This window comes from Salvelinus namaycush, chromosome 10 (genome assembly GCF_016432855.1).
Source record: "Salvelinus namaycush isolate Seneca chromosome 10, SaNama_1.0, whole genome shotgun sequence".
NCBI lineage: Eukaryota > Metazoa > Chordata > Actinopteri > Salmoniformes > Salmonidae > Salvelinus > Salvelinus namaycush.
In genome coordinates, this window is record NC_052316.1 from 5,646,240 (window position 1) to 5,672,241 (window position 26,002).

The window sequence follows — 26,002 nt, forward strand, 5'->3', positions numbered from 1 at the left end:
CACAGAACGAGCAGTATGGCTGGTGGCATTGTCATGCTTGGAGGGTCATTTCAGGATGAGCCTGCAGGAAGGGTACCACATGAGGGAGGAGGATGTCATCCCTGTAACGCACAGCGTGGAGATTGCATGCAATGACAACAAGCTAAGTCCGATGATGCTGTGACAAACTGCCCCAGACCATGATGGACCCTCCACCTCCAAATGGATCCCACTCCAGAGTACAGGCCTCAGTGTAACGCTCATTCCTTCGACGATAAACGCTAATCTGACAATCACCCCTGGTGAGACAAAACTGCGACTTGTCAGTTTAGAGCTTTTTTTGCCAGTCCTGTCTGGTCCAGCGACGGTGGGTGTGTGCCCATAGGTGACGTTGTTGCCGGTGATGTCTGGTGAGGACCTGCATTACAACAGGCCTACAAGCCCTCAGTCCAGCCTCTCTCAGCCTATTGCGGACAGTTTGAGCACTGGAAGGATTGTGCGTTCCTGATGTAACTCGGGCAGTTGTTGCCATCCTGTACCTGTCCCACAGGTGTGATGTTCAGATGTACCGATCCTGTGCAGGTGTTGTTACACGTGGTCTGCCACTGCGAGGACGATCAGCTGTCCGTCCCGTCCCCCTGTAGCGCCGTCTTAGGCGTCTCACAGTATGGACATTGCAATTTATTGCCCTGATCACATCTGCAGTCCTCATGCCTCCTTGCACCATGCCTAAGGCACGTTCACGCAGATGAGCAGGGACCCTGCGCATCTTCCTTTTCGTGTTTTTCAGAGTCAGTAGAAAGGCCTCTTTAGTGTCCTAAGTTCTCATAACTGTGACCTTAATTGCCTACCGTTTGTAAGTTAGTGTCTTAACAACCGTTCCACAGGTGCATGTTCATTAATTGTTTATGGTTCATTGAAGAAGCATGGGAAACGGTGTTTAAATCCTTTACAATGAAGATCTGTGAAGTTATTTGGATTTTTACGAATTATCTTTGAAAGACAGGGTCCTCAAAAAGGGACGTTTCTTTTTTTGTTGAGTTTATTTGCTTCAAAATATTCTCCAAGACCTAAACCTCAACTGGAGTTGTGCATAGGGCTGTTGCGGAGACCGTATTACTCACACACCTGCGGTCACGAGTCATGTAGGCAGTCAAATTCCACGTCACCGCTTAGTCACGGTAATTAGGCTTCTCCAAGCTCTGATGCTGCTGATGGTCATTAGTAGGCTACCAAACTTGCTAACTGTCTGGTACTCAGCACTCTATTGTTCATCTAATCACTCTGACATCAATGCATTGCTTATCTTTACAAAGGGAGTATAGCCTACCTGGCTGGCATGAAAATGAACTATGGAAAAAGCGTCCTCCATTACCTATTTAGGTGCATAGATGACATGCATTTTTTCCCACTGCACCTGTTTCGAGATAATGCATGATAATGGTCCATTCTAAATCAAAACAAATTTCACACATATTATTTAGTATATGTAAAGACAATATTAAATCAAGAATAGTCTGATGGGTGATAATATTAACCAATCATGTCATGTGAATTATATATTATCACTTGTGAATGACGCCCAGCATAAGGCAAGAAACAAAGCCCATTTCTTATTACTTTTTCAAATCATAGTCTCAAACCTCATGTAACCTAGCCCATAGGCCTATATATGTTTTGATAAAGTGTCTAAAGTGAGTAGGTCACAACGCAGCACTCTGGGAGTAGGTCACAACGCAGCACTCTGGGAGTAGGTCACAACGCAGCACTCTGGGAGTAGGTCACAACGCAGCACTCTGGGAGTAGGTCACAACGCAGCACTCTGGGAGTAGGTCACAACGCAGCACTCTGGGAGTAGGTCACAACGCAGCACTCCGGGAGTAGGTCACAACGCAGCACTCCGGGAGTAGGTCACAACGCAGCACTCCGGGAGTAGGTCACAACGCAGCACTCCGGGAGTAGGTCACAACGCAGCACTCCGGGAGTAGGTCACAACGCAGCACTCTGGGAGTAGGTCACAACGCAGCACTCTGGGAGTAGGTCACAACGCAGCACTCTGGGAGTAGGTCACAACGCAGCACTCTGGGAGTAGGTCACAACGCAGCACTCTGGGAGTAGGTCACAACGCAGCACTCTGGGAGTAGGTCACAACGCAGCACTCTGGGAGTAGGTCACAACGCAGCACTCTGGGAGTAGGTCACAACGCAGCACTCTGGGAGTAGGTCACAACGCAGCACTCAGGGAGTAGGTCACAAACCTCTCTAGGGTATGTGGGACCGTAGCGTCCCACCTCGTCAACAGCCAGTGAAACTGCAGGGCGCCAAATTCAAAACAACAGAAATCCCATAATTAAAATTCCTCAAACATACAAGTATTTTACACCATTTTAAAGCTACACTTGTTGTAAATCCAGCCAAAGTGTCCGATTTCAAAAAGGTTTTACGACGAAAGCACACCAAACGATTATGTTAGGTATGAGCCAAGTCACAGAAAAAGACAGCCATTTTTCCAGCTAAAGAGAGCAGTTACAAAAAGCAGAAATAAGGATAAAATTAATCACTAACCTTTGATGATCTTCATCAGATGACACTCATAGGACATGTTACACAATACATGTATTTTTTGTTCGGTAAAGTTCATATTTATATCCAAAAATCTGAGTTTAGGCAAGACGCTACTGTATCACTTGGCAAAAAGCCTGAGAAAATGCAGAGCGCCAAATTAATATGAATTACTATGAAAATTACTATAAAATCAGACTTTCATTAAATCACACATGAAAGATACCAAATTAAAGCTACACTGGTTGTGAATCCAGCCAACATGTCAGAATTCAAATAGGCTTTTCGGCGAAAGCATACGATGCCATTATCTGAGTATAGCACAATAGTAAACAAAGAGAGAAGCATATTTCAAGCCTGCAGGCGCGACACAAAACGCAGAAATAAAAATATAATTCATGCCTTACCTTTGACGAGCTTCTGTTGTTGGCACTCCAATATGTCCCATAAACATCACAAATGGTCCTTTTGTTCGATTAATTCCGTCGATATATATCCAAATTGTCCATTTATTTGGCGCGTTTGATCCAGAAAAACAAGGTTTCAACTTGCTCAAACACGACGACAAAATATCTCAAAGGTTAACTGTAAACTTTGCCAAAAAATTTCAAACTACTTTTGTAATATAACTTTAGGTATTTTTTAACGTTAATAATCGATAAAATTGAAGACGGGATGATCTGTGTTCAATACAGGATTAAAACGAAATGTAGCATGCCTTTTGGACATGCACTTCAATCAAACACGACACCTGGAGTGACTCGACTTCAAGATGGCCGTATTTCTTCATTACACAAAGGAATAACCTCAACCTATTTCTCAAGACTGTTGACATCCAGTGGAAGCCGTAGGAACTGCAAGCAATTCGCTTAGAAATCTGGTTTCCCAATGAAATCTCATTGAAAAGAGAGTGACCTCAAAAAAAAAAAAAACGGAATAGTTTGTCCTCGGGGTTTCGCCTGCTAAATACGTTCTGTTATACTCACAGACATGATTCAAACAGTTTTAGAAACTTCAGAGTGTTTTCTATCCAAATATACCAATAATATGCATCTCCTGGGGATGATCTCCTGGGGATGAGTAACTGGCAGTTGAATTTGGGTATGCTTTTCATCCAAACGTGAAAATGCTGCCCCCTACCCTAGAGAAGTTAAGGCCACACAAAGGGGATGCCATCGTGAAATTAGAGGCATTATCAAGTGCTTGTCAAATTGTGAATGAGAGACTAAGCTCCTGTCTCAGCCTCCAGTATTTATTCTGAAATAGTTTGTGTGTCGGGGGGCTAGGTTTCAGTCTTATCCAGTGTCCTGTGTGAATTTAAGTATGCTCCATCTAATGCTCTCTCTCTCTTTTGCTTTCTCCTTCTCCCTCTCTCGGAAGACCTGAGCCCTAGGACCATACCTCAGGACTACCTGGCCTGATGACTCCTTGCTGTCCACAGTCTACCTGGTCATGCTGCTGCTCCAGTTTTAACTGTTCTGCCTGCGGCTATGGAACCCTGACCTGTTCACTGAATGTGCTACCTTGTCCCGGACCTGCTGTTTTGGACTCTCTCTCTACCGCACCTGCTGTCTCTAACTCTGAATGATTGGCTTTGAAAAGCCAACTGACATTTACTCCTGTGGTGCTGACCTGTTGCACCCTCTACAACCACTGTGATTATTATTATCTGACCCTGCTGGTCATCGATGAACGTTTGAACATCTTGGCCATATTCTGTTATAATCTCCACCCGGCGCAGCCAGAAGAGGACTAGCCAACCCTCATAGCCACGGTGCTTCTACACCTGCATTACTTGCTGTTTGGGGTTTTAGGCTGGGTTTCTGTTCAGCACTTTGAGATATCAGCTGATGTAAGATGGGCTTTACAAATGAATGTGATATATAGAGCCATGATCGTACAGAACTTCCTTCCGTCTCCAATTACTCAAACAGCAAAATTGCCTTTAAAAAACAGATTAAACATCTAATGGAATGGCAGGGACTGAGAACACACACAAATGCATGCACACACAATTTTTTGATGCATTGTTTGTATAATTGTTTTGCTGTATTGTTTGTATATCCTATTTTACATTTGTGTGTGTTTTGTTACTTGTCATGTTTTGCATTTTTGTGGACTCCAGGAAGAGTAGCTGATGCTTCTGCAAAAGATCCAAATAAACAAACAAACCTTGTGGCACTTATCAGAACCTGGCCTGTCATTCTATGTGTTACCTATCCCTGGCTCTGATCTGTTCCCTGCCCAGGCCTCTACCATGCATGTGTGGAACCGGCTGCTACCAGGAAGCCCTGCACTGTCTGACGCTATGCTGAAAACTGAACCATAGTGGTGCAGCGACTCGTATCAGCACGCCTGTTTGTCTGTGTGTGTGTTTACTGCAGAACAAACACTCCCATAGTGTTTGTGTGAGAAAACGGTTAAACTAAAACACTGATAAAACACAAGACTACAATACTCCCCCCTTCTCGTTAACCTTGATGACAGCAAGCCCAATCAATCAAAATAAGACTATCCAACTTCGCCTCAGATCGCAAAGCCATTCCTCAACGAGGACATGAAACCAAACTTGCCGATAATGCCCTGCGGTCGACATCCTACTAGAAGCAATACTGGTGCATAACGGTACACGTATCAGTACCGTACGGTACTGGGACCTCGGTTCGGTCTGCACTGTGAACCCACATTTTATTCTTTATACAGTACCAGTCAAAAGTTTGGACACCACCTACTCTTTCAAAAGTTACATTTTTTTCTTTTCTTTTTTCTTTCTACATTGTAGAATAATTGTGAAGACAAACTATGAAATAACACATATGGAATCATGTAGTAACCAAAAAAAGTGTTCAACTAACCAAAATATTTTTTATATTGAGATTCTTCAAAGTAGCCACCCTTTGCCTTGATGACAGCTTTGCAAACTCTTGAAATTCTCTCGACCAGCTTCATGAGGAAGCTTTTCAACAGTCTTGAAGGAGTTCTCACATATGCTGAGCACTTGTTAGCTGCTTTTCCTTCACTCTGCCGTCCAACTCATCTAAAACCCTCTCAATTGGGTTGAGGTCAGGTGATTGTGGGGGCCAGGTCATCTGATGCAACACTCCATCACTCTCCTTCTTGGTCAAATAGCCCTTACACAACCTGGAGGTGTGTTGGGTCATTGTCCTGTTGAAAAACAAATGATAGGCCCACTAAGCGCAAACCAGATGGGATGGCATATCGCTGCAGAATGATGTGGTAGCCATGCTGGTTAAGTGTGCCTTGAATTGTAAATAAATCAGCAAATGCGGAGATCATCCGGGCACCTACTATGCGTCTCACAAAGACACAGCGGTTAGAACCAAAAATCTCCAATTTGGACTCATCAGACCAAGGGACAGATTTCCACCGGTCTAATGTGTTTCTTGGCCCAAGCAAGTCTCTTCTTCGTAGTGGTTTCTTTGCAGCAATTCGACCATGAAGGCTTGAATCACACAGTCTCCTCTGAACAGTTGATATTGTTTCTGTTACTTGAACTCTGTGAAGCATTTATCTAGGCTGCAATCTGAGATGCAGTTAACTCTAATGAACTTATACTCTGCAGCAGAGGTGACTCTGGGTCTTCCTTTCCTGTGGTGGTCCTCATGAGAGCTATTTTTCATCCAAGCACTTGATGGTTTTTGCGACTCCACTTGAAGAAACTTTAAACGTTTTTAAAATGTTCCACATTGACTGACCTTCATGTCTTAATGATGGACTGTCGTTTCTCTTTGCTTATTTGAGCTGTTCTTGCATTAATATGCTTTTACCAAATAGGGCTATCTTCTGTATACCACCCCACCCATGTCACAACACAACTGATTGGCTCAAACGCATTAAGGAGGAAAGAAATTCACAAATTAACTTTTAGCAAGGCACACCTGTTAAATTAAATGCATTCCAGGTGACTACCTCATGAAGCTGGTTGAGAAAATGCCAAGAGTGTGCAAAGCTGTCATCAAGGCAAAGGGTGGCTACTTTGAAGAATCTCAAATATAAAACATATTTTGAATTGTTTAACACTTTTTTGGTTACTACATTATTCTATATGTGTTTTTTCATAGTTTTGATATCTTCACTATTATTCTACAATGTAGAAAATAGTACAAATAAAGAAACACCATTGAATGAGTTGGTGTCCAGACTTTTGACTGGTACTAATATATATATATATTTTTTTACTCTACATTGTTGGAAAAGGACCCGCAAGTAAGCATTTCACAGTTAGTCTACACCTGTTGTTTATGAAGCATGTGACAAATACAATTTGATTTGTTTGGTGTGTTCCAGCTGTGTGCTTCATGGGTGAGTTGGTCACATCAGTGGAGAGAGGGGCTTGTGGGACCCTGCCAAGGCTGAGAACTAGCTGCTCCTTAAAGGGATAGTTCCCTCATTTCATATTGTGTAATAACTGCTATTTTGAAGGGATAGTTCACTCACATTTCAATTTATCGTTTTCTTACCTTTGAAATTGTCTTCTCTGCAGTAGTCGGAATTAGAAGCACAAGCATTTCGCTCCACTCGCATTAACATCTGCTAACCATGTGTATGTGACCAATAAAATTTGATTCGATTTGATTTAGTCTATGTGCCTGGACATGACTTCTGAGGTAAGAAATCGATAAGCAGTTTATGGATTTGGAGTGAACTACCCCTTTAAAGAGCCCTGGTACCGGGCCCAAAACGTCTCAGACTGTGGTTCAGGTCTGTGAACCATTAGCACCCCACTATCAATTACACAGACCGTTCCTCAATAGGCTGTTCAATATGAGCAGAGCTCTGTTTGGTACGGGGGCTACAGGATTCTTGCTTGAGGATGGTTGAAAACAACTACATAGAAACTAAGACTTCATTTGATTTGTAATTTTTTTTTTTTTATATAAAATAGAAAGTGGTTTCTATGGGGCTGGCTGTCGTAAAAGGATGGGTTTTGTTTCCACACACTCACCACTTCCATCTTATCCTCCTCCTTCTCCTTCTTCTCCTTTTCCTTCTTCTTAGCTTTGGCTGTGATGGAGAGAACAGCAGTAGACACCTTTCATGGAGAAAGAGGGAGTGAGAGACGAAATGAAGGGAGTATTGCAAAGAAAGTAAAAATATACTTTAGGCACTGAGGCCAATCAGAAAACTTCTTAGAACGCATGAACCACAAAACAGACCGTTTTTTTTATTACGTAATTATATTGTACCTCGGTTTTAAAATGAAACAACATTTGGGCCCTAGACTGAGCAGCTAAAATAACTTGGTCTCAGACTTGCGAACATGGCAATGAAATTAAAATGAGAAAGATTTCAAAAAGGGACACTAATAACAAAACCCTCCAAGAAATTGATCTCGGCTGAGGAAACTTCATTCAGAATGACAACCGTGAGTAGCAGCACATATGACTTCAATCGATCAAAACAATGTGACATCCTTTCGCCGTTGGGGCTCTCACCTTCTCCTTCTCTTTCTCCTTGGGCACCTCCAGGGCCGGAGGGTAGGCGAAGGTGGAGGGCTTACAGTTGGAGCGGTATTGTACCTTGGGCATCTGGATAGGGGGGTCAAACACCAAAAAAAAGCAATGATTGTAAAGTCCGACCCATCACCCATTGAAAAGGGATGTTCCGTTTGACTTATTCATAGACTGGTTTGACAACAAGAAACGCTGAAAACACCACCTTCCTTTGGCCACATTGATACGAATACCACTCAGAATTGAAACAAAAATGAAAAAGCTATTGAGCATAGTAGTTACGGTGCATGGCATTGAGCGTTGTATCTGAAATGCGTTTTCATGGAAAGTCAGATATAAATAACACAAATGATTTATTTCACAGGAGCAAAATAGTATAACTCCTACTCTCTTGTAGTCAATTGATAATGCCCACAGGAAATTAATGTGTTAACATTAATAACAAATTCTTAAACAGCACCATATAGGGAGCCACCACTGACCAGAGAGGCTTTCATTTAGTTTGTTATGTCATAACTCACTTCTGTTCTCTGCAGGGTGGTAAGTATGAGAGGGAAGGGGAACATAAAGTGCTTCTCTGGCTGTCAAAGCAGTGGATGACTTCACCTGCGATAAAAGGCTGGCATGGAATGGCATGGCTGCAGTAGGGTGGCGCAATATGAGTGCTGGTAAATAACGTCTTCTCCTTTAGGCGCACAAAGCCACCGTGCACAACTGCTGATCTGGGCAACTGCTAAGGCTGGACCAGGTGTAGGCAGGAGGGAACATTGTCTACAGTGCCTTCAGAAAGTATTCATACCCCTTGACTTATTCCACATTTTGTTGTTTTACAGCCTGAATTCAAAATTAAATAGATTTTTGTTTTAACTCATCTACACACAATACCCCATAATGACAAAGTGAAAACAGACATTTTTGCAAATTTATTGAAAATTAAATACAGAAATATCAAATTTTCAGTACATAAGTATTCACACCCCTGAATGAATAATTTGTAGGACCTTTGGCACCGATTACAGCTGTGAGTCTTTCTGGGTAAGACTATAAGAGCTTTCCACACTGGGATTGTGCAACATTCTCCCATTATTCTTTTCAAAATTCTTCAAGCTCTGTTGAATTGGTTGTTGACCATTGCTAGACAACCATTTTCAGGTCTTGCCATAGGTTTCCAAGTAGATTTAAGTCAAAACTGTAACTCCTACACTTAAAAACATTAATTGTTTTCCATTATTGTCCATAGCATGATGCAGCCACCACTATGCTTGAAAATATGGAGAGTGGTACTCAGTAAAGTGTTGTATCGGATTTGCCCCAAACATAACACTTTGTATTCAGCACAGAAAATGAATTGCTTTGGCAAATTTTTTGTAGTATTACTTTTGTGCCTTGTTGCAAACAGGACGCATGTTTTGGAATATGTGTATTATTTAAAGGCTTCCTTTTCATTCTGTCAGTTAGGTTAGTATTGTGGAGTAACTACAATGTTGTTGATTCATCCTCAGATTTCTCCCATCACAGCCATTAAACTCTAACTGAGTTAGGAAGACCTCCTGTATCATTGTAGTGATTTGATACACCATCCAAAGTGTTAATAATAACTTCACCATGCTCACAGGGATATCCAATATGTTTTTTTACCCATCTACCAATTTGGTGCCATTCTTTACGAGGCATTGGGAAACCTCCCTGGTCTTTGTGGTTGAATCTGTGTTTGAAATTCACTGCTCGACTGAGGGACCTTACAGATGTGTGGGTTAAAGAGATTAGGTAGTCATTCAAAAATCATGTTTAACACCATGCAACTTACTATGTGACTTGTTAAGCACATTTTTACTCCTGAACTTGTTTAGGCTTCCCATAACAAAGTGGTTGAATACTTATTGACTCAGTACATTTCAGCTTTTAATTTTTAAATCATTTATAAATATTTTGAAAGTAAGTTACAGGAGAACTCTTATGCGGCTATAAGCTACCTGCTGAACGGGGCTTATAATATATTTTATTATAATTGTCCAGGTTCACCAAAAGCAAAAGTTTTAGTAGTTTTGCTTTAACAATCAGAGTATATGGTCATTTTCAGACATGACATTATCAACTTTACCCTGTATAACGAGGACAGCAATCCTTTTGAGAGGCGCAATGCATGGCCAACGCTGGAGGAGAAAATAATCTCACTAAAAACTTCAGAATGGTCAAAACCATTCAATTTTGGGTTGGGGGTGAAATACCAAAAGATGTGCTTATACATTCATTGGCTATGTCATAGCTAATTTGTAAACATACCTATCTATTTATATCTATATATAGGAGAAATGTCCTCTGGTCTGATGAAACAAAAATAGAACTGTTTGGCCATAATGACCATCGTTGTGTTTGGAGGAAAACGGGGGAGGCTTGCAAGCCGAAGAACACCATCCCAACCGTGAAGCACGGGGGTGGCAGCGTCATGTTGTGGGGGTGCTTTGCTGCAGGAGGGACTGGTGCACTTCACAAAATAGATGGCATCATGAGGGAGGAAAATTATATGGATATATTGAAGCAACATCTCAAGACATCAGTCAGGAAGTTAAAGCTTGGTCGCAAATGGGTCTTCCAAATGGACATTGACCCCAAGCATACTTCCAAAGTTGTGGCAAAATAGCTTAAGAACAACATTTGACCTCAATCCTATAGAAAATGTGTGGGCAGAACTGAAAGAGTGTGCGAGCAAGGAGGCCTACAAACCTGACTCAGTTACACTAGCTCTGTCAGGAGGAATGGGCCAAAATTCACTCAACATATTGTGGGAAGCTTGTGGAAGGCTACCCGAAAAGTTTGACCCAAGTTAAACAATTTAAAGGCAATACTACCAAATACTAATTGAGTGTATGTAAACTTCTGACCCACTGGGAATGTGATGAAAGAAATAAAAGCTGAAATAAATCATTCTCTCTACTATTATTCTGACATTTCACATTCTTAAAATAAAGGGGTGATCCTCACTGACCTAAGACAGGGAATTTTTACTAGAATTATATTTCAGGAATTGTGAAAAACGGAGTTTAAACGTAATTGGCTAAGGTATATGTAAACTTCCGACTTCAACTGTACATGCGTATACTTCAGATGCACCCCACCCACACACATTGTTTACCTTGAGGTCCTTGTTGAGCCCGATGATGGCGGTGGGGGTGAAGGCCAGGGAGAGGAAATGGGAAAGGGGGAACCAGAACCAGAACTGTGTGAATACCAGCAGGCCCACCACTGATGGCATGTGGGTGTGGCCCGTCCTCGACTGCAGCGAGATGGTGACGTTACGGCCACCTACACACACGAAGGAGAGGAGAGTTTTGACATAGTCGTGATAATACAGTTGTGATAATCTTTGTGCTTTGGCAACAATGATCTTCCACTTCAGTCAACCATAAATCAGAAAAATAGAGAGACAAAAAGACAGAGTTAGGCACAAAAGGGGGATACAATGAAACTAATCTCGTTCTCAAGACACTTCCGCCCAAATGCGCTAAGTGTCTGGTGGACCAAAGCGTCAAACTTGGCCTTCGTCAGCCAATACAGAAAGAAACTCCCGGCGCATAGACATTGGTTTAAATCTACCAACCAATCATCTCCTACAACATCTTCCCCCTAATCCTCCCCCGTACGTGTCTTGTGCTCCTTGGTTATGGAGCCACGCCACACAGTAGTGATTTGCAAAAATTGACAAATGCACAATTCTATAGTCACTCCTACTAATACCAACTTTGAATTGTTGATGTCCCAGACTTACAGTGCATTCGGAAAGTATTCAGACCCCTTGACTTTTTCCACGTTACAGCCTCATTCTAAAATGTATTAAATTGTCCCCCCCCCCCCCCCCTCATCAATCTACACCAAGCCTGGGCAAAGGCCAGCCCGGGGAACGTATACGGCCCGCGACGTGATTCAATACGGGCCACGGAATCATGCTCAGATCACATAAAGAATTTGCGATAGTAAAGTTTTGAAAAACGAATGTTATTCAAATTAAAAGCCCAATGAATACTCGCCTTTGTGTAACGATTTAACTCCCACCGCCTGTGGGACATTTATTTTGAAGGCACATATGAATAACTGCACGAGGACAGACAGTGACTGACAGGCTAACACACACACGTCAGTTACAAATAGTAGCTAGCTAGAAATTGTGCAAGAATGTGTTTTTGAAAGATTTCAAAGGAAAGGAAAGTAGACAATGAATGTAGGGTGTTCCAGCAAGAGTGGACATCGAAATATTTATTTATTGAAGTATCAGAGAAAGCTGTGTGCTTAATGTGCAAAGAGAGCATCCCTGTCTTGAAAGACTACAACTTGTCCCAACATTTCCAGACGAAGCATGCAGAAAAATATAGGAATATGTCTTCTGAGCAGAGGGCAAGTGCATTGAAAGAGTTGCTTTCTCAGTTGGAAAAGCAGCAAGGACTTTTCACAAAACTGCATTCAGCAAACAATGGAATTGCGAGAGATAGCTATGTACTGTCCCACAAAATTGCTAAACATAGCAAGCCATTCGCTGACGGTGAAATCATTAAAGAATGTTTAATTGACTCTGCAGCAATACTTGCCCCGACAAGAGCTGTTTGAAAATGTTTCCCTGTCAAGACAAACTGTGACACGGTGTGTTGAGGACATTGTAGAGAATATGGAACAACAGTTGAAAGACAGGGTAAAGGATTTCACGTATTTCTCCTTGGCCCCAGATGAGAGCAGTGATGCACGTGACAAGACGCGGTTGTTGATATTCTTACGAGGCATAACCCCAGACTTTGAAATTACAGAGGAGCTTGCTTCAGTGCAGTCAATGAAGAGCACAACTGCAGGGAAACATTTATTGGACGAGGTTAAATAAGTGTGCGGCAAAGCTGGGACTGAGTTTTGAAAAGTTATCCAGTGTGACCACTGATGGGTGCCCAAACTTGACAGGAAAAAACATTGGCCTTTTGAAAAGGATACAAGATCAAGTAGCTGAGCTGAACCCAGATCAGAAAATTATTTTCCTGCATTGCATTATTCATCAGGTGCTGCTCTGTAAATGTGTTCTGAAAATGAGCCATGTTGTGGATACAGTCACTAAAGTGGTAAACTTCATAAGAGCAAAATCTTTAAAATCACAGTTTGTCTCACTGTTGGATGAGACAGTCAGGTCATGTAGATCTCCCCTACCACACAAACGTGAGATGGCTGAGTTTGGTGAAGGTGCTTAAACGGGTGTTGGACCTGAAGTCAGAGATTGCTGAGTTCTTGCAAATGAAAGGAAAATGTGGATTTTCCTCAGCTGCAAGATACAGAATGGTTGGCTGATTTTGCCTTCACCGTGGACATCATGGCCCTCATGAATGAACTGAATTCCAAACTACAAGGGAAGGGCCTTTTTGCACATCAGATGTACAGCCTTGTCAAAGCCTTCAAGGGAAACTTACTCCTCCTGACCTGCCAAGTAGAAGTCAACAATCTCACCCACCTTCCGACACTACTAGTCTGTTCTAGAGGTCGAGCGATTATGATTTTTCAACACTGATACCGATTATTGGAGGACCAAAAAAAGCAGATACCAATTAATTGGCCGATTTTTATATATACATTTGTAATAATGACAATTACAACAATACTGAATGAACAATGTACACTTATTTTAACTTAATATAATACAACAATAAAATCTATTTAGTCTCAAATAAATAATGAAACATTCTCAATTTGGTTTAAATAATGCAAAAACAGTGTTGAAGAAAATAAAAGTGCAATATGTGCCAGGTAAAAAAGCTAACGTTTAAGTTTCTTGCTCAGAACATGAGAACATATGAAAGCTGGTGGTTCAATATTCCCAGTTAAGTTAAGAAGTTTTAGGTTGTAGTTATTATAAGAATTATGACGCGTCGACTATTTATTTCTATACCATTTGTATTTCATATACCTTTGACTATTGTATGTTCTAATAGGCACTTTAGTATTGCCAGCCTAATCTCAGGAGTTGATAGGCTTGAAGTCATAAACAGCGCTGTGAAGCTAAGAGCTGTTGGCAAACGCAGTAAAGTTTGAATGAATGCTTACGAGCCTGCTGCTGCCTACCACCACTCAGTCAGACTGCTCTATCAAATCATAGACTTAATTATAATATAATAAACACAGCAATACAAGCCGTTGGTCATTAATATCATCAAATCCGGAAACTATCATTTCGTAAATAAAACATTTATTCTTTCAGTGAAATACGGAACCATTACGTATTTTATCGAACGGGCAGCAACCCTAAGTCTAAATATTGCTGTTACATTGCACAACCTTCAATGTTATGTTAAAATTATGTAAAATTCTGGCAAATTATTTTGCAACGAGCCAGGCGGTCCAAACGGTTGCATATACCCTGACTCTGCATGCAATGAACGCAAAAGAAGTGACACAATTTCCCTAGTTAATATTGCCTGCTAACATGAATTCATTTTAACTAAATATGCAGGTTTAAAATATATACTTCAGTGTATTGATTTTAAGAAAGGCATTGATGTTTATGGTTAGGTACATTCGTGGAACGATTGTGCTTTTTTCGCAAATGCGCTTTTGTTAAATCACCCCATGTTTGGCGAAGTAGGCTGTGATTCGATGATAATTTAACAGGCACCGCATTGAATATATGCAACGCAGGACAAGCTAGTTATCCTAGTAATATTATCAACCATGTGTAGTTAACTAGTGATTATGTGAAGATTGATAGTTTTTTAAAGATAAGTTTAATGCTAGCTAGCAACTTACCGTGGCTCCTTGCTGCACTCGCGTAACAAGTGGTCAGCCTGTCACGCAGTGGCAGCAATATAAATCGGTATCCCAAAATGCTGATTACCGATTGTTATGAAAACTTGAAATCGGCCCTAATTAATTGGCCATGCCGATTAATCGGTCGACTTCTAGTCTGTTCCTATCAGATGACCAGCGGGCGAAGTATACATTGCTGCTGCGATCTTTGAACTGAGTTTTCTCGTCGTTTTGAGGATTTCAAAGTGTTGGAAAATGACATGCTGTTGGTTTTCTCTCCTTTCACCTTCAATGTGGATAACGCTCCCACTGACCTGCAACTTGAGCTTATCGATCTTCAGTCTGATGCAGTGATTGGAGAACTATACAAAACAATGTCACTGACGAGGTTCTATGCATCTCTCGATGAACAAAACCTTCCAAAGATTAGGAGTAATGCTCAGAAGATTTTTGTACTGATTGGGTCAACCTATGTATGTGAACAGACATTTTCAGTGATGAAATATAACAAGTCAAGGCACAGATCATCTCTTACGGACTCTCACCAATCCGGCGCATACGGACTTCACTGCTCTAGTCAATGCCCATCAGAGACTTCACTCCTCACACTGATTGAGTAGTTTAAATGTAATGTTGAGCTTCCTCTGTGTTTTGTGCATACCTGTTAACAAGAATTCTGTCCGTGGTGCTAAATGCACAGTGTACTTTTCCCTCCGTGTAGTTCATTGCATGTTTAATAATGAAAATACCTACCAAAAGGAGAACATGGATGTGGTTTATTTCTGTGCATGTTAAAAAGTAGCATATCTGGACGTGATTTACAGTAGATATATCTGTCAACACAGTCATACACATGTATAATCCTGTAATAGGATTCTGGCCCGCGATGGCAAAAATATATTCTAATGTGACCCTCCATGAAAAATAATTGTCCAGTCCTGATCTCCACACAAACACAGATAAAGCAAAAACAGGTTTTTAGAAATGTTAGCAATTAATTAGCACATTTACATAAATATATGGGGGATTGGAAATGATGCCGACAATTACATTGATGGAATCTACAATCTGCACTATTTCTGTCATTCTGAGCACCGTGGGTGGATGCCCACGTTGCTCATATGGGTCCAGTAAATCTCTCAAATGTCCGTGAAATAAAAATGCTTTCAGTCAAACGTCTGTAAACCCTGGTGTGCGCGCAAGGGAACAGTGAGCGCTTTTGTGTGTGCGTGCAAGCATACAGTCTACATTTGTGTGTGGGGTCCCAGAGAGTTGCACATCAAACACTTGACACACACACTCACAGATGTGTATACGCATACCCCAAACACAGGCTGGAGCAGAAAGGCATACGTCACACTGCTAACATTGGGCCTTGTGTATTACCTCGATAGAGACCAGCAGGTCCCTCTATGTGTTAAATGCTGTCTAAATACACATCAGGTGCGGGTGTATACACAACCAAGCCTTGTTTCATTTTGAAGAATACTTAGTCAAATTTAACACTGGCAACAAGTGTAAATCAGAATTATGCTGTGCATGTGCACTTTGTGTGTGTATGTGTGTGTCACATTATAGTAAACGAGCCTATATTGCACTCATACTGCAGTAGGATTAGTCTTTTGCAATATTTGTGTTCCCATAATGCTTTTAGCCGATCCGTGCCACTACAGCAACAGACAAGATCAAACCGGGAGCCCCCATTCTCCTGCCAAGATAAAGAACTCCCGAGTCCCCTCTGTTTTCTGTCGCATTAGACCGCCCAGACAAGATCTTAATATGGGATCGTTAGCCAGATAACACACTATCGCCTCTTCCTCTCACTCTACTACCCTTAACCGTCAGGCCACTGCTCCCAGATACACATCCATGTGTTGAGGCAGGCAGAAAGGCTATGTGTTGAGTACTGTAAAGGCCGCTTCCACCTAAAGAACCATCACTTCACTTCTGGTGTACCACTTTCATTTCAGATGTGGAGTATTAGTCTTAAGTTATGAGTGGGGTTGGATAATCATATGAAATGTGACAGGCGGAAACCATTAGGGTTCCATTTCATGATCTCTGGCGCTCATTACCGAGGGTTTAGCCTTCGAAAGCAGCTCTCGCAAAGAAACCGCACACCCAACCGTTCCCTCCGTCTCGCCAGACATTCCCTCATTCATTACGTAGAATTATACTCCTTTTAATCTCGGCCCTAAATGTGAAGCTTTTCAGTGTCTGTTCATGTATTCAGTTCTCAAAGCTCCTCCAAAACGTTTTTTTTTTTTTTTTTTTTTTTAATAATGTAGAAGATGCTCTTATCCAGGGCAACTTTCTAAAGAAATCCCTCTGCTCTGTACTGCCGAAGGACCTTATGCCACCACAAAAAAAAAATGGTAGTTGATCTAGCTAGTAATCACATAACACCTATGGATTCTGGGAAAAGAAGTCCCCTCCTAGGAAAATTACAATTCGATTCCCATATAGGTTGACAAAAACAGAGCACACCCCTCCTTCCAGAGGCGTCTTAAGTTTTAAAGAGACTTGTGTGACACTCATTTAGGCGCAGCAACTCGAATCTGTGAGTCACTCTGTCGACAAAATCCATTTGTTCGGGGCATTAGGAGGCACCGTTTCAGATGTCAAAATAAAGGAATTAAATAACCCACAAGTCATCATCACTGTAATTACAAAGAAAAAACTGGGCTGAAGCGGCACGTGATTTAACCACTATTGTCTGATCTGATTTTACATTGGAACCATTTCCAGTGTAACAATGTATTTTAAATCGAATGATTCCTCCAAAGTAACTCGTTTTGAAAGGACTTTTTACATTATTTATATGGGGAAGGACCTCCCCTTCTCCCAACACTGATTCCAATCACCCTGCTTTTCCCTTCATCCTGATACTCCTCTGCACCTCTTCCTCCGACTCCCTCCATCCTCCTCTCCGTATTTGTCTCCCAGAGGGCAATGGCAGTCCATTATTCTAACTCAGCACCCCCAGCCCTTGACCGCCTAATCACAGCAAACACCACCCACTCTTCTTATACTAGCCGTGCCAGGTCATTGTTTTACTGACATTTGTTCCCTTTTCACTTTTAAAAGCTTGTTACGCTAAAATGGTCATAAATGACTAATGGAAACGTTAGCGAGGCCCTTGGCCTGGGATTAAGAGAAATCAATGTGATTTAGTGAAACTGGTGGCTTTGTTGATTTAGTTACCCCCCCCCCCCAATCCTCAATTTTTACCTTGAAAGGGGTAACCATCCAACCTGACAGAGCTTGAGAGGATCTGCAGAGAAAAATGGGAAAAACTCCCCAAATACAGGTGTGCCAAGCTTGTAGTGATACCCAAGAAGACTTGAGGCTTAATCTCTGCCAAAGGTGCTTCAACAAAGCACTGAGTAATTTTTTATATATACTGTATTTGCAAAAAAAAAAAATCACTAAAAGTTTTATTGCTTAGCCATTATGATGTATTGTGTGTAGATTGACGAGGGGGAAAAACTATTCAATCCATTTTAGAATATGGCTAACAAAATGTGGAAAAAGTCAAGAGGTCTGAATGCACTGTATATATTTTAAAGCAATGAGGCTGATGCAACAGATCAGAACGTTGAGCTTAAAATGTTGATTAACTATTATTTCTTCACATTATACGTACAGCAATGCGCAGAAGGCAGTAGGCTACATGGGAATGTTCATTCCATAATGCAATTAGCAGGAAAACCCTTATCAAAAGCACACTGCACATGCCAGCAGTTTCATGTGACAGAGATCAAAATATCTGTTGGAAATTTAGAAAGAGGGGAGAGCTTAAGATGCAACAACTAGCATGGGTTGCTAATATAACTATGATTGTACCTTTGGCTAGTGGACAATGAAAGAAAGTGGACTTGAAAACCATTAGATGGGTTAGCTTACAACGTCACGAAAACGACGTGCGCGCTTCCATTGATTTCATATCAACGCTAATATGGCTACAATTCGCTAGCTAACCAACAACTTTAACAATGTATTTGAGAGACAGCAAGTGCTCATTCTGCAAATGTATTTATGTTTTCAATAAACATTAGAGACGAAATATAGCTTACATGAAGTCAACAATCTAAGCTAACCCAGTCTGTTTTGCCCCATAGTTGAGCATGCGTCAGTTTTGTTGCTAAATAGCCAAACAGTCTATAGAACATGAGAGAAATAGGCTAATGACATATGGAAGTCTATGAAATAATTGCCTCCCCGTTTCTATGGTCGGATTTGACTTTTAAGCAAGGTAAGACATGCATCATAATATGAAGTAAAACATTCAGGTTTCAAACAATTTAGTGTATGTTAAAAATGCATACTGTCTCCACCTCATTGCCTGCCTACCGTTGCCTATATGCACTTGAATGGCAAATGGAAAGCTTGCTTCAATTACCAGTTGAGAAATAAAAATAGATTATTATTATTTTTTTTTTATTATTTTTTTTTAATCGTGGCCATCAAAACTGTTTAACCACGATTGCATTTAGAATTGTTATGCAATGATTGGTCTTTTAAATACACGTTTCACTCCAGACAAATGAGCTGTTTATGAAGCTGTAGCAGCAGCTCTCGCGCTGTCTAACAGATTTCTGCTCATCATAGGCTCTGTATATGTATTCTGTGTGATAAACATAACGACTAACAAAAATACACACCCGCCAATTTAATTCCACTAAATTATAAACCTATAGACCAATTTTGACCGGTCAAATGTATTTACATTGACTGGTATTTCCATCAATGAATAGGCAAAAAATAATTATTTTACAATGGGACTTTATTTCTTCTCCCGGACAATTGGCCGACATCAGTTTTATTTATCGGCTTTTCATTTATAGATTTTCTGTCCAAAAGCGGGATAATAGTGATGACTGATGTGCTTTTTTAGGCCGGTTCGGTTTAGGTGCAATTATAAAAACATCACGGTTTTCGATTTCTATTAATATTTTAAACATTAAATGCATTATGAAATAATGACATTAAAATGATTAGAGCTTTTTAATAGAAATTCCAAAACCAAAAACAGTGAACATTCAATTGCCAAAACATTGAAAATATTCCATCGAAATAATCAAATATTTCAGTTGTGTATATTACTTAGTTTTATTTGATGACTTCATAATTGTTCATTCCTTAGTCATCATCTGATCTCTACTCAGGCAGTAGCAGCCAGCCAACCATCTAACATTACAGTCTCTCTGTTTTCCCCATACTGTACTGTCTTTAGTTATCCTATTTAGCTAGGTTAGCCTGTCTAAGTATGATGCAGAGCTGTCTGACAATAATTTTTACTTGTTTTTCAAAGTAGATCAGACATACTTTCAAACTTTCTCCATCCCTCTTGCCTGTTGTTGTGTTGTGAACATTCCTCTCATGTGGCCGTGTATGTGGTCTGTGTGTATCATCTAACTTAACGTAGCAGACGTAAAAGTGTATCCAACTAATTGACGTCGGTCAATTAGTTGTTTAATAACCAAAAAAAAAAACATTGACATTTTGGTTAATCTCAGCACTAATGGCTAACGGAAACCCTGGCGAACACACACACACACACACACACACACACACCGTCATACTAACAGTAATATCAAGAGTCATGTGGCTGTTCTCAGTGCTGAACAGCCAGGTGCTAATGCATCGTAGCATGATCGCTTCCAGAGAAGGAAGTCGGGGACACAGGGGTGTCAGGGGACACAGGGGTGTCAAGCCCTGAATCACAGGACACATGGGTGGTCAAGCCCTGAGGGGCGGCTGGAACTGGACCCCTTGTAAATCTTGCCAACACACACACACGCACGCACGCAGGCACACTTTCCCTAAAGAGCAGACAAACAGATACACCCACAAGTTTTCTGAAGAAATCCCACCGCTGCCACCAAATATCAGTCAAACACACTTGACACAAGACTGACCTGCATCCAGGATGCCCTGGGCCAGGATGGCCCCGAACTTGGCCATGATGTCATCATGCTTGTCATTGATGACCTTGGAGTAGAGCTGCCGGAACTGGTTCACCTGTGCCGGGAAAGCAACAAAAACCATTATGACTCAAACTCATTGTTCAGTTTATTTGGTGGGCCTCCACATTACAATCTAGCACTCGTATTCGATGAAATATACTTAAGTTCTTTGTTGTCTGGTTTTTCAGCTGCATATGGGAAACCTTTTGGCTACCAACGTCACTTTGGCTTTGATAAAGTCAATATGCATGCCAAGGCCCACACTTGGAACTGACGTGAAGTGAGAGCCACTATTAGCTGGTTAAAAACTCACTAGCCACACTTCTCGATAATAAATATATAAGAAGGGTTATATGGTTAAAACATTACCATTAATAATTCCATGTAAGATATTTAAAAAATGAGTTTTGTAAAGTAAGTGGCCCACCTGGGAGTGAGGCACCGAAGCACACACTCGACGAACACGATTTAACACAACTGCACCGAATCGCCTTCCTGTCTCGAGAACACTCGAAAATATCAGTGTGGCTTCACATTTAAACAGGCCCACCGCAATTAATGACAGCGTGGGCTTCAATCATAAAAAATGTCATGCAACGAAATAACCCAGAGAGGGTGTGTGTATGAAAGAAAAGTTTAGTTGAGCATGTGCGTTTACGTTATTGGCACTTATGTACCGTGTGTGGGGCACAAAATAAAAGTGTGCAGAGAAAAAAAAAACAGCAGGCGGGCAGTCCATAACAGTATGGCAGTGTAGGCCTACATAAACAACCTGCATGCCCAAGGTGTACTGACACACCCGCCGCACTGTGACGCTAACTGCCATGCCACCATCACCAGTGACAGAACACACCAAACAAAATCTGGAAAGACGCTGAAAATTACACAGGCACACGTGTTGTGCCTCCTGCCGTTTCCAATTTAAAATGAGAGTCTCTTGCACAATCTTTCACACCGCCCCGAGCTCAAAGGCTGTTGATGTACAGGCCGAGACCAGAGGACGCTTTGAAAATGAGTCTGGCATTTCTTAAACGGCTGTGACAGAGCTTGTTGTGCAAAAACGGGGAGAGAGAGCAGCTCCTTTTAGCTAGCCTCCCCACCCTTCTCTTTCCTACCCTCTGCTGACTGATATCCCTTTCAAACAGAACCGAACACCTGCCACCTTTTCTTTATATCTGAAAGGTATTACTGGCGTCAAAGCCTGTACTTTTATTTCCGCCAACCAGCATAGTCATGATTGCGGTAAGGTATTTCAAAGTCTCGCCAACCCCTCAGTATCAACATCGCCTTTCATCTTACCGTCTTAGGCATGGATTAAATCATGAACATTCTATTTTTGTTGTCCGACATAAAACTTGTCTTTGTCATTATGAAAAAGTATATCACCAAAACAGCAGTCTGCATGACAGCGCAGAAGACTGGTCCAAATAGCAACATAACCCGCATAATTTTTTGCACGCCCACCCCACCAACAAAAAAAACAAACGGTAAAAAAATATATTTAAGATATGTCAATCTAGCAAGCCAGGCAACGAAAAGTAACATTCTAGACAATGTTGAGAACATTTCAATAGGCTACAGTAGCATACCATGCAAACAGATAATTCCACCATCAGCCATACAACGAAGATATATTAAAGTCAGTGAATAACAAAGTTACTGGTCGCCAATTTCTCTCCTAAATGCGGGCTGTGAATGGGATGGACTGTTTCACTTCCACTCACCTTGGGACAGGTGACCTCGGTCTGCTGGATCATGATGAGGGCTGATGAGATGAGGGCGCCCTGTCTCACATAGTTCACCGGGTCATTAGTCATGGGCTCCAGCAGGTTGATGGCCTCCTGAGAAGAGAGAAAGAACAAAATAACTTTTCAATGATAATACAATACACAAACTAAACAAATACCTAGATGACAACTTCAACAGAAAACAGGTAAATCCTCAAGACGAGGTTATTGTGTTGTTTAGACTCCAAATAAATACATAGATAAAGTTGGGTGCTACTCGCTAAGTACGAGCACAGTACTTTGCTGTTCTACAGGAGGATAAGCCCCAGCTCCTTAAGGGAGAAGAGACTCAGGTGGGTAAACAGTGAGCTCTCTCAGTCCAGTTAGGAACTTCTAGGCCAGTGTTTGGACCAGCGCTCTCCTGGGTATTAAGAAGTAAGCCTGGCAGAGGGTGCCAGCTCAGCCGCTTGGCACAAGATACCAGGGGCTTCTGAGGAAGGGCGGGCTCAGCTGTGCCAGGGCAAACTTCAGCACTCAGCAGTGAGGACCCAAGATGAGGCCTACACTTGAGATCTCTATCAGATTCAAAGATTGAAAACACTTTAGAAAGTAAAGCTAAGCAAAGAGATGTATTCAATCCACTAATACGAAACAAGTGCATTTAACATGGAAACATCTGCATTTTTTGTATTTTGATTGTGAGCATTTACTATTAGAGGTATGGGTAGCGCCATCTTGAATTGTCATAGTAACAACTGATGCCAATGAGTCATTGGTAGGACTGAGCAAATTGTGAATTTTTGCACGGAGACTGAAAGTGAATGCTGCCACACCTCTACTAGACCAGAAATGTTTCTCACATCTTTTACAGCTCTGCAATGGAGATCAGAACAACAATATTAAGGTAAGAAACTGTATACAATCTGTTTTTATGTTAATTATTTGAGCACTTTTCCGATGAGTCTGTGATATTTTTTTTTTGATAACAAGCCGAGTAACGTTAGACAATTACTGAATCAGCCTAAACTAGACAAGGTAGCTAGCTAGACTACCTGATTTAGGTCTTGTCTTGTCTTTTTGATGTAATTGTTTCATTGACAACGGCACAAAGTCAAATGCTCATATTGACAATTTAAAAAGCATTTGTCATTAGGTATGCGCTAGACCATGCCTGGGCAAAGGCAGGCCCGGGGGACACATGCGGCACAGGACAAGATTCAATACGGGCCACGGAATCATGCTCAGATCAAAGAATTTGCAATAGTAAAGTTTCGAAAAACGTATTTGTTATTCATTTTAAAAGCCCAATACTCGCCTTTGTGTAACGATTTAACTCCCACCGCCTCTGGGACAGGATTTTTTTTTTTTTTTTAAGTTTTAAGGTATGTAGGCTCTTCCAGCAAGAGTGGACATCGAAATATTTCTTTGAGGTATCAGAGAAAGCTGTGTGCTTAGTGTGCAAAGAGAGCAACACCCCCAGATGAAGCATGCAGAAAAATATACGAATATGTCTTCTGAGCAGAGAAGTTTCTCAGTTGGAAAAGAAGCAAGGACTTTTCACAAAACTGCATTCAGCAAACAGAATTGCGAGAGCTAGCTATGTACTGTCCCACAAAATTGCTAAAAACATAGCAAGCCATTCGCTGAGGGCGAAATCATTAAATAATGTTTAATTGACTCTGCAGCAATACTTTGCCCCAACAAGAAAGAGCTGTTTGAAAATGTGTTGAGGACATCGCAGAGAACATGGAACAACAGTTGAAAGGTAAAGGAGTTCACCCATTTCTCCTTGGCCCTGGATGAGAGCAGTGATGCACGTGACAAGACGCAGTTGTTGATATTCTTAACTTCTTTGGGGTAGGGGGCAGTATTTTCACGTCCGGATGAAAAGCGTGCCCAGAGTAAACTGCCTGCTACTCAGGCCCAGATGCTAGGATATGCATATTATTAGTAGATTTGGATCGAAAACACTCGGAAGTTTCTAAAACTGTTTGAATGATGTCTGTGAGTATAACAGAACGCATATGGCAGGCAAAAACCTGAGAAAAAAATCCAACCAGGAAGTGGGAAATCTGAGGTTTTTAGTTTTTCAACTCTTTGTGGAAATTGGGTCATGTTGCACTTCCCAAGGCTTCCACTAGATGTCAACAGTCTTTAGAACCTTGTTTGATGCTTCTACTGTGAAGTGGGGCCGAATGAGAGGGGATTGAGTAAGGTCTGCCATGAGCTGAACATGCGCTGACCATGCGAGAGAGAGCTCTGTTCCATCGCATTTCTGAAGACAAAGGAATTCTCCAGTTGGAATATTATTGAAGATTTATGTTAAAAACATCCTAAAGATTGATTCTATACTTAGTTTGACATGTTTCTACGGGCTGTAATATGACTTTTCGTCTGAACTTTTGCCTAGACCTGCCCACGCGTCGTGAGTTTAGATTGTGTACTGAACACGCGAACAACAAGGAGGAATTTGGACAAAAATGATGGACATTATCGAACAAAACAAACATTTATTGTGGAACTGGGATTCCTGGGAGTGCATTCTGATGAAGATCAAAGGTAAGTGAATATTTATAATGCTATTTCTGACTTCTGTTGACTCCAACATGGCAGATATGTCTTTGGGCTGATTTGTCGTCTGAGCGCCGTACTCAGGTTATTGCATGGTTTGATTTTTCCGTAAAGTTTTTTTTTTATCTGACACAGCGGTTGCATTAAGGAGAAGTGGATTCCATGTATAACACTTGTATTTTCATCAACATTTATGATGACTATTTCTGTAAATTGATGTGGCTCTCTGCAAAATCACCGGATGTTTTGGAACTACTGAACATAACGCGCCAATGTAAACTCAGATTTTTGGATATAAATATGAACTTTACCGAACAAAGCATACATGTATTGTGTAACATGAAGTCCTATGAGTGTCATCTGATGAAGATCATCAAAGGTTAGTGATTAATTTTATCTCTATTTCTGATTTTTGTGACTCTTCTCTTTGGCTGGAAAAATGGCTGTGTTTTTCTGTGACTTGGCTCTGACCTACCATAATCGTTTGGTTTGCTTTCGACGTAAAGCCTTTTTGAAATCGGACACTGTGGCTGGATTTACAACAAGTGTATCTTTAAAATGGTGTAAAATACATGTATGTTTGAGGAATTTTAATTATGGGATTTCTGTTGTTTTGAATTTGGCGCCCTGCAGTTTCACTGGCTGTTGACGAGGTGGGACGCTACTGTCCCACACACCCTAGAGAGGTTAAGAGGCATAACCCCAGACTTTGAAATTACAGAGGAGCTTGCTTCAGTGCAGTCAATGAAGAGCACAACCACAGGGAAAGATTTATTGGAGGAGTGTGCGGCAAAGCTGGGACTGAGTTTTGAAAGGTTATCCAGCCCAAACTTGACAGGAAAAAACATTGGCCTTTTCAAAAGGATACAAGTGCAAGTAGCAGAGCTGAACCCAGATCAGAAAATTATTTTCCTGCATTGCATTATTCATCTGGAGGTGCTCTGTAAATGTGTTCT

The 26,002-nt window shown here is 41.2% G+C and overlaps 1 protein-coding gene across 1 annotated transcript in view; it reads right to left on the minus strand.

Moving 5' to 3' along the window:
• Positions 1-26,002, minus strand: part of LOC120054610 (26S proteasome non-ATPase regulatory subunit 1-like) — a 102,178-nt gene that overhangs the window by 9,700 nt on the left and 66,476 nt on the right. The window contains exons 18-22 of the mRNA XM_039002084.1: positions 22,473-22,589; positions 20,701-20,803; positions 11,148-11,317; positions 7,997-8,089; positions 7,507-7,593 (exon numbers count right to left, since the gene is read on the minus strand). Coding sequence (XP_038858012.1) covers positions 7,507-7,593; positions 7,997-8,089; positions 11,148-11,317; positions 20,701-20,803; positions 22,473-22,589 — 570 coding nt within the window. The remainder of the gene's footprint in view (positions 1-7,506; positions 7,594-7,996; positions 8,090-11,147; positions 11,318-20,700; positions 20,804-22,472; positions 22,590-26,002) is intronic.